Source organism: Bufo gargarizans, chromosome 6 (genome assembly GCF_014858855.1).
Source record: "Bufo gargarizans isolate SCDJY-AF-19 chromosome 6, ASM1485885v1, whole genome shotgun sequence".
NCBI classification, from domain to species: Eukaryota; Metazoa; Chordata; class Amphibia; order Anura; family Bufonidae; genus Bufo; species Bufo gargarizans.
Window position 1 is genome coordinate 220281567 of NC_058085.1, and position 12311 is coordinate 220293877.

The 12311-nt window shown below is 41.4% G+C and overlaps 1 protein-coding gene across 5 annotated transcripts in view; it reads left to right on the top strand.

Moving 5' to 3' along the window:
- Positions 1-12311, top strand: part of LOC122940687 (catenin delta-1-like) — a 575811-nt gene that overhangs the window by 253177 nt on the left and 310323 nt on the right. For all 5 annotated transcript variants that reach the window (XM_044297389.1, XM_044297388.1, XM_044297390.1 and 2 more), the window contains one exon: positions 11957-12104. In XM_044297389.1, coding sequence (XP_044153324.1) covers positions 11957-12104 — 148 coding nt within the window. The remainder of the gene's footprint in view (positions 1-11956; positions 12105-12311) is intronic.

A 12311-nucleotide genomic window follows, 5' to 3' on the forward strand; every position in this document is an offset into this window, starting at 1 on the left:
GGCATCGTCTTCTTTCTTGTTCTTTCAGGACATGCAAAAGGACCTTTGACGTAATCGCGCTCACCACGTGGTGAGCGCAGTGATGTCCGCGCAGGCCCTGCTGAATAAAGATAGAAGATTTTTTTTTACCGTCCAAAAAACGTAAGAAGGACTGAACTGATGCATCCTAAAAGGGATGCTCTCCATTCAGAATGCATTAGGATAAAAGTTTTTTTCGGGTATTGAGCTCCTGTGACAGAACTCAATACCGGTAAACTAAAATGCTAGTGTGAAAGTACCCTAAGTTGTTGCTTTGTATTTGTATGTCATTGTATTTTTACCTTGTGGTAACTATTTTTTTGATCCTTTAAAGATCTAAACGTCACTTTAATAAGAGCCTTCTTGTGTTCTAAACAAATACACAACCTCAGAAGAAGCTGAATGCTAGAAAGAAAGTGGGTTTCAGTGGGTCATTGGGATTTGCCTAGTTTAACCTCTTGCGGACACAGGGAGTACAGACCTGCGGTTTGCTGCGTTTACGGGTCATTCCGGCGGCGATTGTGGAAGCCATAGAGTCCCCCTGCTGCTGTAATGGGGATCCGATGGCATCGAGGGCAGCCCGATGCCTTCCTTAGGCATCATGGCTGACTTCCGGTGGAGAGCCTGTGAGATCCAGCCCCCTGGATCTCGCAGGCAGGAAGCTGTATGAGTAATACACATTGTATTACTCATATAGCCAATGCATTCCAATACAGAAGTATTGGAATGCATTGTAAAGGGAATCGGACCCCAAAACTTCAAGTCCCAGAGTGGGACAAAAAAATAAAGTGTAAAAATAAAAGTAAAATAAATTTTTTTTTAAATTGGGAAATAAAGAAAAGTAGACATATTAGGTATCACCGCGTCTGTATCAACCGGCTCTATAAACATATCACATGACCTAACCCTTCATATCAACATAGTCAAAAAAATAAAATCAAAACCTAAATTAAACAATTTTTTGTCACCTTACATCACTAAAAGTGCAACACCAAGCGATCAAAAATGTGTATTCCCCCCAAATTTGTGCCAATCTAACCGTCACCTCATCCTGCAAAAAATTTGCCTCTACTTAAGACAATCACCCCCAAAAATTTAAAAACAATGGCTCTCAGACTATGAAGACACTAAAATTGTCTCTTTTTTTTGTTTGTTTCAAAAATGCTTTTTTTTAATGTTCCGTAATTTTTATTTTTTATTTTTTTAAGTAGACCTATTGGTTATAGCAGTGTCCATAAAAACCTGCTCTATAAAAATACCACATGGAATTCAAGATTTGCTTCTAAACTTCTAAGCCTTCTAATGTCTAGGTATTATCTATTCTAAAAGTAAAGAAATAGAAATTTGGTAAATTTGTTATTTATTTTTTATAAATAAAAATGAAAATGTTTGACTAAGGCTACTTTCACACTAGCGTTCGGGCGGATCCGTTCTGAACGGATCCGCTCATAATAATGCAGACGGAGGCTCCGTTCAGAACTGATCCGTCTGCATTATTTTTAGCATAGAACAGCTAAGTGTGAAAATAGCCTAGTACGGATCCGTCCAGACTTTCAATGTAAAGTCAATGGGGGACGGATCCGCTTGAAGATTGAGCCACATTGTGGCATCTTCAAACGGATCCGTCCCCATTGACTTACATTGAAAGTCTGGACGGATCCGCACGCCTCCGCACGGCCAGGCGGACACCCGAACGCTGCAAGCAGCGTTCAGCTGTCCGCCTGTCCGTGCGGAGGCGAGCGGAGCGGAGGCTGAACGCCGCCAGACTGATGCAGTCTGAGCGGATCCGCCTCCATTCAGACTGCATCAGGGCTGGACGGCTGCGTTCGGGTCCGCTCGTGAGCTCCTTCAAACGGAGCTCACGAGCGGAAACCCGAACGCTAGTGTGAAAGTAGCCTTAATTTTACCACTGTCATGAAGTACACTATGTGACGAGAAAACAATCTCAGAATGGCATGGATAATAAGTGTTTAAAAGTTATCTCAACATGGTCAGATTTGCAAAAAATGACCTGGTCCTTAAGTCAAAATGAGCCTGATCCTTAAGGGGTTAAAGCATCTTGTCCGCTTAATATGACAAGTGGTGGAGATTTCCGTAAACCTGTGGTGCAAAGTAGCAGAGTGGAAGGTTGACGTTAAAATCTGGGTGACCCTTTAAGCTCACACCCTGATGTTCCAAAATATATACTAGTAGGAACATTTCTCAAATGTAGCTAAATAAACACTGTGTTGTGTTTAACCTCTTAATGACCAGCCTGTTTTCAGCCTTACTGACCAAGCGTTTTTTTGTTTTATTTTATTCGTTATTTTTCATCGTTGCCTTCTAAGAGAATAACTTTATTTTTCTGTGTAGCCATATGCGGACTTGTTTTATGTGGGAATAGTTGTAGTTTTTAATGGCACCATTTTGGGGTGCACATAACTTACTTATTAACTTTTAACTTTCTTGACGTTTGAAGTGTGATGGGGGCAACAGCAATATTAATGCAGAGTTTTTACATTATACATTTTGCAGTGTTAATTTTTCATAAATAACGGTATTATCTGGGTCAGTATTATTATAGTGATACCATATACATTTTTTTTTCCATTTTACTACTTTTGCACAATAAAAACCTTTTTCATAAGAAAATCTTCTTGCATCGCCACATCCCAAGACCTATAACCTTTTTTATTTTTCTTTCTAAGGTGCTGTTTGAGTGCTTGATTTTTTGCGGGTCGATTTGTAGTTTTCATTGATATCATTTTGGGGTGAATAACACTTTTTGATGTGTTTTTTAAATGATTTGTGGGATAATTACTAGGGGGTACTGGAATACCTGTTTAACTTACTATTCAGTCTCAACCTCATCCCTGACTTTCTTTGCAAAGAAGATCCAGGTTTGGTTCATACCTGTAGCTGGACAAAGGCTTGACGTTCCTGCAATACAGAAAAATTATATAGCACAAACTGTATGTGCCATAAACCAAATCAGTTTAACTTGCTATTCAGTGTGACCGTTGTCCCTGACTTTCTTTGCAAAGGTGATCTAGTTTTGGCTCATATGAGGTGACTTTCAGATGGTTGACAGTAAGTCTGTTTAGTAACGGGCAAAAGATCTGTTCACATACATTGACCCAAAGACTGACAACATTGTCACAATGCCAAAATGTTGATTCTATTTTGATACCATAATAAAAGTATTGCGATATTCAATACCATGCAAAACATTTTTTTTGTAAATTTTAAAAAATGTTATGGAACATCCGGCCCATAATAGAACAGTCGTATCCTATTTTTTGGGGGGACAAGGTGACTAAAAATGTCGAATCACATGGTTTAGATATTTTTTTTTTTTCCTGTTACAGCGTCCACTGCATAGGATTTATTTTATTTTTTTATATTTTAATAGTTTGCTCTTTTTCAGGCGTGGCTATATGTAATATGTTTATTTTTTGTTTGTAAATTTTATATGTAAAATTGGGAAAGGGGGCGATTTTAAACTTTTTGTATTTTAAAAAAGCAGGAAAACTTCTAGGCAGACACTTCCGTCTAGTAGTGAGAATGTAAACAAAACAGCCCTTGCACAATTCAGCACAAGACAAGGGGGAACAGTGTAGAGTGAAATGCTCCACTCATTGATGCTGAATGAGTGAAGAAGTGGCTATGTCCGGGTTCAGCTCTGAACCTGGATAACCTCTTTAATTGTCCACAAAGATAAGCTCAGGGAGTCAATCAATTGCATTTCAAAATAGTCGGTGCCCATCTATTCAAAAACTCAGAGGTCTATGTCTTCCACATTCAACTTGCCTGGGCATACGAGAAAAAAACACCATTGGCCCATGTGTATGAAAATCTTGGAATCCTCCAGTTGGGGGTAGTTTGGCACTCATCATTTTTTTGGTTAATTGGGCAGGTCTTTAATCCTAGACATTTGATAGTGTTCTTGTTTGGTTAAAAAAAAAATATCTGATCGGTATGGCAAAAATATCAAATTTTAAAAAGGCTAATTTCCCAGGGTTAGTACTGCTCTTCAGGATGTAGAATGGGAGCAACTATTGTCACATAATGACTCTACCGCTAAATGGGAGTGCTTAAAATCTGCTTTGGATAAGTATATTGTTAAATACTGTATTTTTCACGCCATAAGACGCACTGGCCCATAAGACGCATCTAGGTTTTAGAGGAGGACAATAAGAGAAAAATATTTTTCATTACACCTCAGGTCAGACCCCCAATGTTAATCGGCCCTTAACTGACAGCCCCAATCAGACCCCCCAATGTTAATAAGACCCCAATAGGACCTCAGATCAGACCCCCAATCAGACGTCAGCTCAGATCCCAATGTAAATGACCCCCAATCAGACCTCAGATAAGAGCCTCCATGCCTCTCATCAGCCCCTATATCAGTCCCTATGCCTCTCATAAGCCCCAATATTAGTTATTAGTCACTTTTTGTGATGTAATGTGACAAAAAAAATGATCGTTTTAGCATAGTTTTTTTTTTTTCCAGCGTTTAGGCGAGGGGGTGGATCATATAATATTTTTGTAGAGCCGGTCATTACAGACACAGCAATAGGCAATATGTCTGGTTTTCGTTATTTTTTTTATATTTTTTTTACAATTTTTTTTATTTTTTTACAATTTTTTTTTTTTATGGGTTTTATTTTGGGAATGTATTTTTTTACTTGAAACTTTATTTATTTTTTATTATAAAATACTTCTGGGGTCTGATCCCCTCTACAATGCATTACAATACAACCTGTATTGTAATGCATTGACTGTCAGCTTTTATGGTTACAGCCCGCCTGTGAGACCCAGCCTAAGGGCTGGATCTCACATGCTTCTATAGAAGGCGAGCTCCGATGCCTATGGAAGGCATTGGACTTGCCTTGACTGCCATCGTGTCCCTGCCACTGCAGCACGGGGACCCGATGGGGAAGAGATGGCCCCCGTACCCTCTGCAAACCCTCTGTATGCTGCGGTCAGCTTTGACCGCGGCATACAAGGGGTTAACACGCCAGCATCTGTGTTTTCAACGATGCTGGCGTATGCAGCAGGGACCCAGCTGTCAATGACTACCGGGTCCGTGCCGATGATTGGGCGGGTGCAGCTCCTGCACCCTCCCGAACAGCCTGCCATAAATGTACGTCACTGGTCCTTAAGTGACGTCCAGCTGTGATGTACATGTACAGCAAGGGTCCTTAAGGGGTTAATGACAGGCATTGTAGCAAAGGACTTGCTCAAGGCGATTGTGTTTTAAAAAAGGTTGTTAGATCTTGACCAGGAAATTATAGACCAGTAAGCTTAACATTCCATAGTGGGGAAAAATGTTTGAGAGCCTTCTACGAGACTACATACAGGAAAAGGGATGCCCTGGAGTTAGAAAAAGTACAGAGTGACTAAACTCATAAAGGGTCTGGGAGATCTCGGCTATGAGCAAAGATTAACCGCCTCCAGTGGAGCGCGCGTTCACAGGATCGGAAGGTAAACCAGCTGACCTACAGCCTGCCAGCGGCAATCATTCGCTGGCAGGCTGTAGATGCAATTTTTTTTAAACCCCTGAAAGGTATATTAGACGCTGTTTTGTTAACAGCGTCTAATATACCTGGTCCCCTGGTGGTCCCTTTTGCTTGGATCGACCACCAGAGGACACAGGCAGCTCTGTAAAGTAGCACCAAACACCACTACGCTACACCCCCCCCCCCATAACTTATTAACCCCTTATTAACCCCCTGATCACCCCATATAGACTCCCTGATCGCCCCCCTGTAAGGCTCCATTCAGACGCCCGTATGTGTTTTGCGGATCCACGGATCCGCAAAGCTCTGACACTGCGGATCCGCAAAACACGGACACCGGCAATGTGCTTTCTACATTTTGCGGATCCGCACATTACCAGAACTATATAGAAAATGCCTTTTCTTGTCTGCAATTGATCACTGCAAAAACGCAGTAAAACCGCTGCGGCGCTATAAAAAGATCACTTTTGAGGTGCATGGCGAGTTCATAGAAGATTTTTTATTTTTTTGGCACAAGTTAGCGGAATTTTTATTTTTTTTCATAAAAAAAAATTGGAAAAGTTAGTTTTTTACAGAGATATTTCTCTCACCCAGCATGGGTATATGTGAAAATACACCCCAAAACACATTGCCCTACTTCTCCTGAGTACGGCGATACCACATGTGTGACACTTTTTTGCAGCCTAGGTGCGCAAAGGGGCCCAAATTCCAAAGAGTATCTTTACGATTTCACAGGGCATTTTTTTACGCATTTGGATTCCAGACTTCTTCTCACGCTTTAGGGCCCCTAAAATGCCAGGGCAGTATAAATACCCACAAGTGACCCCATTTTGGAAAGAAGACACCCCAAGGTATTCTATGAGGGGCATGGTGAGTTCATGTAAAATTTTGTGACAAAAAATAAAAACTTCCATGAACTCACTATGCCCATTAGCGAATACCTTAGGGTGTCTACTTTCTGAAATGGGGTCATTTGTGGGGTGTTTCTACTGTCTGGGCATTGTAGAACCTCAGGAAACATGACAGGTGCTCAGAAAGTCAGAGCTGCCTCAAAATGCGGAAATTCACATTTTTGTACCATAGTTTGTAAACGCTATAACTTTTACCCAAACCAATAAATATACACATTGCATTTTTTTTTTATCAAAGACATGTAGAACAATACTTTTAGAGAAAAATGTATATAAAAATGTAGTTTTATTTGAAAAATTTTACAACCGAAAGTGAAAAATGTCTTTTATTTTTTATTTATTTTTGCAAAAATTTCGGTCAATTTCGATTAATATCAAAAAATGTAAAAATGTCAGCAGCAATGAAATACCACCAAATTAGTGAGAAGAAAAGGAGGTAAAATGGGGGGCGGAGCCGACGTCAAGAGTGGGTGGCTGTGTGAAGCGTCGCTCCGCTACTTAGATATCCTTCTAAGCCTATTATCATAAGCTAACCAGACCGAAAATGGTCAAAATTGGTGGACAAAAGAACACAGAACACTCCGGTACTTCCAAAACGGCGACTCAACCCGGAGAAATGGATAAATTCATTAAGAAGGCTGCCGCTTCATATGTGGCAAGATATACTAAGATGGCGCCTGGAACACCGAAAGCTGCTGGCTGCAAACAACAAGCTCCGCTAGGTGCTGAAGGAGGCAGGGAATCCTCCCTTAGCCCAGACGCCCTTCCAATCTCCAGGAGCTTTCTCAAAGACTCTCTTGCTGAAGCCCTGGAACCTCTCGGCTCTGAACTTGCGGCTATAAGGAGTGATATTCGCCACATTGGATCCAGAGTAGAGACCCTGGAGGAAAATCGGCATAAGATGGTGGCGCATCAGAAAGAGGTATCTGTTAACCTGGCGGAACATCAAGCCCACATAAATTCACTCTACACGGCGCTGGAGGACCAGGAAAACAGGGGACGAAGGAATAACCTTCGGTTTAGGGGTATCCCTGAATCTGTGGGCTCGGGCGATATCTCAGAAGCAGTGACGCAAATCTGCCTTCAGTTATTAGGCCCCGATACAGCGCATGAGATCATAATCGAAAGAGCTCACAGGGCTTTAAGACCCAAGCCGCTTCCGAATGAGTCTCCACAAGATATTATATGTAGATTCCTATATTTTCCAGTCAAAGAAGCAATCCTTTCTAGCGCTAGAAATAACCCGGAGCTACTGTGGGAAGGCAATGAAATCGCGATTTTTCAAGACCTAGCTCAAACTACTCTTCGCAAACGTAGAGCGCTGAAACCACTCACGGACTGGCTACGCTCATAGATATTGTACCGATGGTCCTTCCCTTTCGGTCTGTCATTCTCCCATGGCGGTCGTCGCTTGTTCGTCTCTTCACCTAAGGACCTGGAAAAGATCTGCTCGCAGCTTCAAATTCAGCCGCTGCCAATCGAAAACTGTGAAGTGCTCCAAAACACTAGCTCTCTACCGGACCTACCGCCTCTCATCCCTTGGGAACCTCTACGTACTCCAAAACCGCAGAGAGGTAGAAAATGTCTGTTGCCACTCCGAGAAGACTACCTCTGATCGACGACTGAACCCAGCTCTTCCTGATAAGTATACACTTGCAGGACTGTTGTAGAAATAACTTCTAGTGTGCACCATAATATGCAGGTGTTTTCACCCGATCATTTTCTACGACTTTTTTGATAGCTGCTATGTTAATTCTCTGTTTAAGTTGAAATCGCATACCCCAAGAGTTGGAAAGGAGTCATTCGTCACGAACGGCGCTTTGAGATAGAGGATTGACTGTGTCCACCTCGTTCAGGTTTACTATGTTTGATGCGCTGGGGAAGACACTCTCAATAAGTATAAATTCACAGGACTGCATGAGAATCTTTTTGACAGTGATCGTTTAATTATGCGAATGCTTGCATCCGAATTTTCTATTACGCTATATCAGCTGATCGCTCAGATATTCCTTCGCAACATAGGCTTACATCCCCTGACTCGAAACATGGGAATTACGTTATTAGTGCTTCAAGGCTTTTTTTGAAAAGTATATAATTGCAGTTCTACTATAGAGTTCACCATAAGTGAACAACTCAAATTATGGGTGTTAGCTTTCGATTATTTTACTGATGTCATTCCAGTTAACTGCTTAACTACATCCTTATAGCCTTAGTTCAATACGCATGCTGTAGTAGTATTGTAAGATTAACGTACACTACAATATGCGTATGCTTACATCTGAATTTTCCAACTGTATGTTGTATTTGTTCGCTTAGATATTACCCGGCAAAATAGGCTTAAATCGTAAGCCCCGATAATTGGGTATTGCGCTATTCGCTTTTACACTGCGATCATACATAGTTGCCTCTCCACATACGAACCTGGGTCTGGTAATAATTTGCCCTAGGGAAGGATCATATCCAAGACCAGGAAGGTAGATACCTGGTAATCAAGGGATCCATAGCTAATCAGATCTACACTTTCATCAATATATATGCCCCCAATGTTGGCCAGGCTGCATGGCTTATAGAAGTGCTATCCTTATTAGAGCCATTTAAGGAGGGAGTGGTAGTTCTTGGGGGGACCTTAATCTAACACTTGAACCCCACATCGACTCCACCTCTAAAAAACTTCCATTAGCTACCAAAGTGCTTAGACGCCTCAAGAAAACCTTACACAATTGGTCTCTTTGTGATGCTTGGAGACTCTTTAATCTCAACTAAAGAGATTAATCTTTCTTTTCCCACGTGCATGGATCTTATCATAGATTAGATTACTTGTTCATAACCAAGGAACATCTTCAGTTCTGCAGCCAGGCCAGCATTGGCACTATGCATTTATCCGACCATGCACCTGTATTTTTGACACTGTTCGCCCCTAATATGGAACCTCGCCCATTCAGATGGCGACTTAACGAGCAATTAATTGCCCCAGGTGATCCTTTATCCCAGACACAAGTAGCGTTAAAAGAATATTTTATTCTCAACAAAAACTCAATTAGTTCCTGCCAGGTTTTATGGGACGCCCATAAGGCATTCATAAGAGGTCACTTCATTTCAATGGGTGCAAGAGCCAAAAAAGACAGACAAGCCCGAGTAGACTCCTTACTCAGTAGAATTCAAAAACTGGAAACCCTCCATAAACAGTCATTACTAGAGTCTCACCTTACTGAATTAACAGCTGCAAGGGAAGCCTTTAAAAAAGATTCTAAATTCTATTTCAGCCAAATACTACCTGCAAGCGTGTTTTAAATACTACGCCTACGGAGATAGAGCATCTAAGTTCATGATGCAGCGGATTAAACAAAGAAAGGCCCATAATTTTATACATCAAATTAAAACCACTAGTGGTAAGCTATTCTATACTACATCCGACATAGCTGCTCGATTTAAATAATTTTACCATTCTTTGTATAATCTAAAATATCCAGATAATAAAGTACAATACCCTTACCCGCCTAACGATTTAATATCGTCCTTTTTACAATCCTTGTCCTTACCCTCATTAACCATGCAACAGGCCCAATGGTTACAAGCCCCTTTCACTCTCCAAGAGATAAGACACTATCAAGCAGCTTGCTGGAGGAAAGTGTCCCGGACCAGACGGACTTCCAGCATCATACTTTAAATCTCTCTCCGACATTTTAAGCCCTTTTCTACTGGATGTATGTAATAGCGCTTTAAGTGGCTTTAATATGACTACAGACATGACGAAGGCTCACATCTCTTTAATCCACAAAGAAGGGAAAGCTAGTTCTGACTGTGCCAGTTACCGTCCCATCTCTTTGCTAAACTTAGACCTAAAAATTCTGGCTAAATTAATGGCCTCTCGTTTGTCCTCCCTTCTTCCCTCCTTAATCCTAAAGGATCAAGTAGGTTTCGTAAAGGGTAGGGAGGAGAAGAATAACACGGCTAGAGTTTTAAACTGCATCTTCCAGGCAAAAAGATTTAAACGCCCCCTGATCCTTCTCAGCACTGATGCTGAGAAGGCATTCGACAGAGTAGACTGGGATTTTATGTGTAAAGTTCTGTCAACATTCGGGATTCCAGAAAAGTTCTTGAATGCAATCTTCTGTACACAAATGCATCAGCCTTGGTAATCGTAAATAACTCATTATCCTCTCCCTTTAATATACATAACGGAACTAGACAGGGTTGCCCCCTCTCCCCTCTTTTATTTGTTTTAGTCATGGAATCACTGCTACAGGCTATCAGAAAAGAGGAAGGGATTCAAGGGATCAGTGCCGGAAGATACATTCACAAAGTCGCAGCATTTGCTGACGATTTGCTTATTATGTTCACGAACCCGACCATAGCTTTTCCACATATTGAACGTATATTGGGATTTTTTGGTAGGCTTTCTAATTTTAAAATTAACGCCACAAAATCACATGTCCTTAACGTTGGTTTTCCCACATCTCTGGTTAATAAACTCAGGTCGAAATCTCCATTTAATTGGGCTAATCCACACATCACTTATTTGGGAGTCAAAATAGGTCCTGACCCCGATACTGTTTCGCCTAAACTATGTTACGCTTTTGAACTTAATAAAAGATCAGATGTCCTCCCTTGACAAGCTTCTTTTGTCCTGGTTTGGCAGGAAAAACATAGTGACTTCACTTGTTATTCCTAAAATGACTTATCTCCAACAAGTCTTACCAATCCCAGTGCCCAAATCATTTTATGCCTCGTTTAATCGGATGATTAGATCATTTATTTGGGCTGGCAAGAAAGCTCGGATATCTTTCTCGACTTTAAAGAAGCCCAAACCCTTTGGTGGGATAGGTTTGCCTGACCCTGAATTATACAACAATGCAGTCCTTCTTGCTAGGTTTGTAGGGTGGATTAAAGGCATTCCGAAGGAACCCTGGGTCGATCTTGAACAGACATATCATGGTACCCCTTTTAGAGTGCTTCTAATAGGTAATTGGTCTCCCTGTCGGATCCGTCTTTCCGCTGTTTCGCCGGACCGCCGCTCCGTCCCCATTGACTATAATGGGGACGGGGGCTGAGCTCCGGCGCAGAACGGCGGTGCACGGCGAAAGCCGCCAGACTAAAAAGTCCTGCATGTCCGACTTTTTACTCCGGTGGCTTTCGCCGTGCTGCGCCGGAGTTCAGCCCCCGTCTCCATTATAGTCAATGGGGATGGAGCGGCGGCTCGGCGAAACAGCGGAAAGGACTGCCCTGCCGCAAGTGTGAAGGAGCCCTAATGTGGATACTAAACAGATGAAAAATAAAAATACAGTTGTGTGCATGAGATGAGGCGTAAGTCTCATTGAAATTTATGGGAAGACTGCAAAGCTATACCTGATGTACAAACATGTCAAATGATAAAATATTTTGAGTGTTTCTTTAAAACCTTTTCTTACTTGCATATCTCTACCCAAATGTATTGGGGTGTGTGTGTATAATACACACTATAGTGCTAACTTTTTTATGGGTCTTTGTTTTTATTTATTTTTTTATTTTTTTTATTTTTTTCTGTAGCTTGTGGAGAATGTGGTATGCCTCCTAAGGAATCTTTCTTATCACATCCATCGTGAGATACCACAGGCTGAAAAGTATCAAGAAAACCACCTGACTGAGAATACTGAACCACAGAATCCTAGTTGCTTTGGTGTGCGTCGTGGTAAAGGTAATTATTTCTGCATTCTGATTTAGGTGTTACTCAAAATTTTTGTAGTACCTGTGTAAATAGCGAAGGGCTAGGGAGATAGAACGGTCGTGTGAATGGACCCTAATTGGGTTACAAGGTAGAAAGACTGTACAGAGGATATTCTGTGATCTTTTTTGTCTGATGTTCCTTGCAGATTTTCCCTTACAGACATAAGGAACTAGCCCA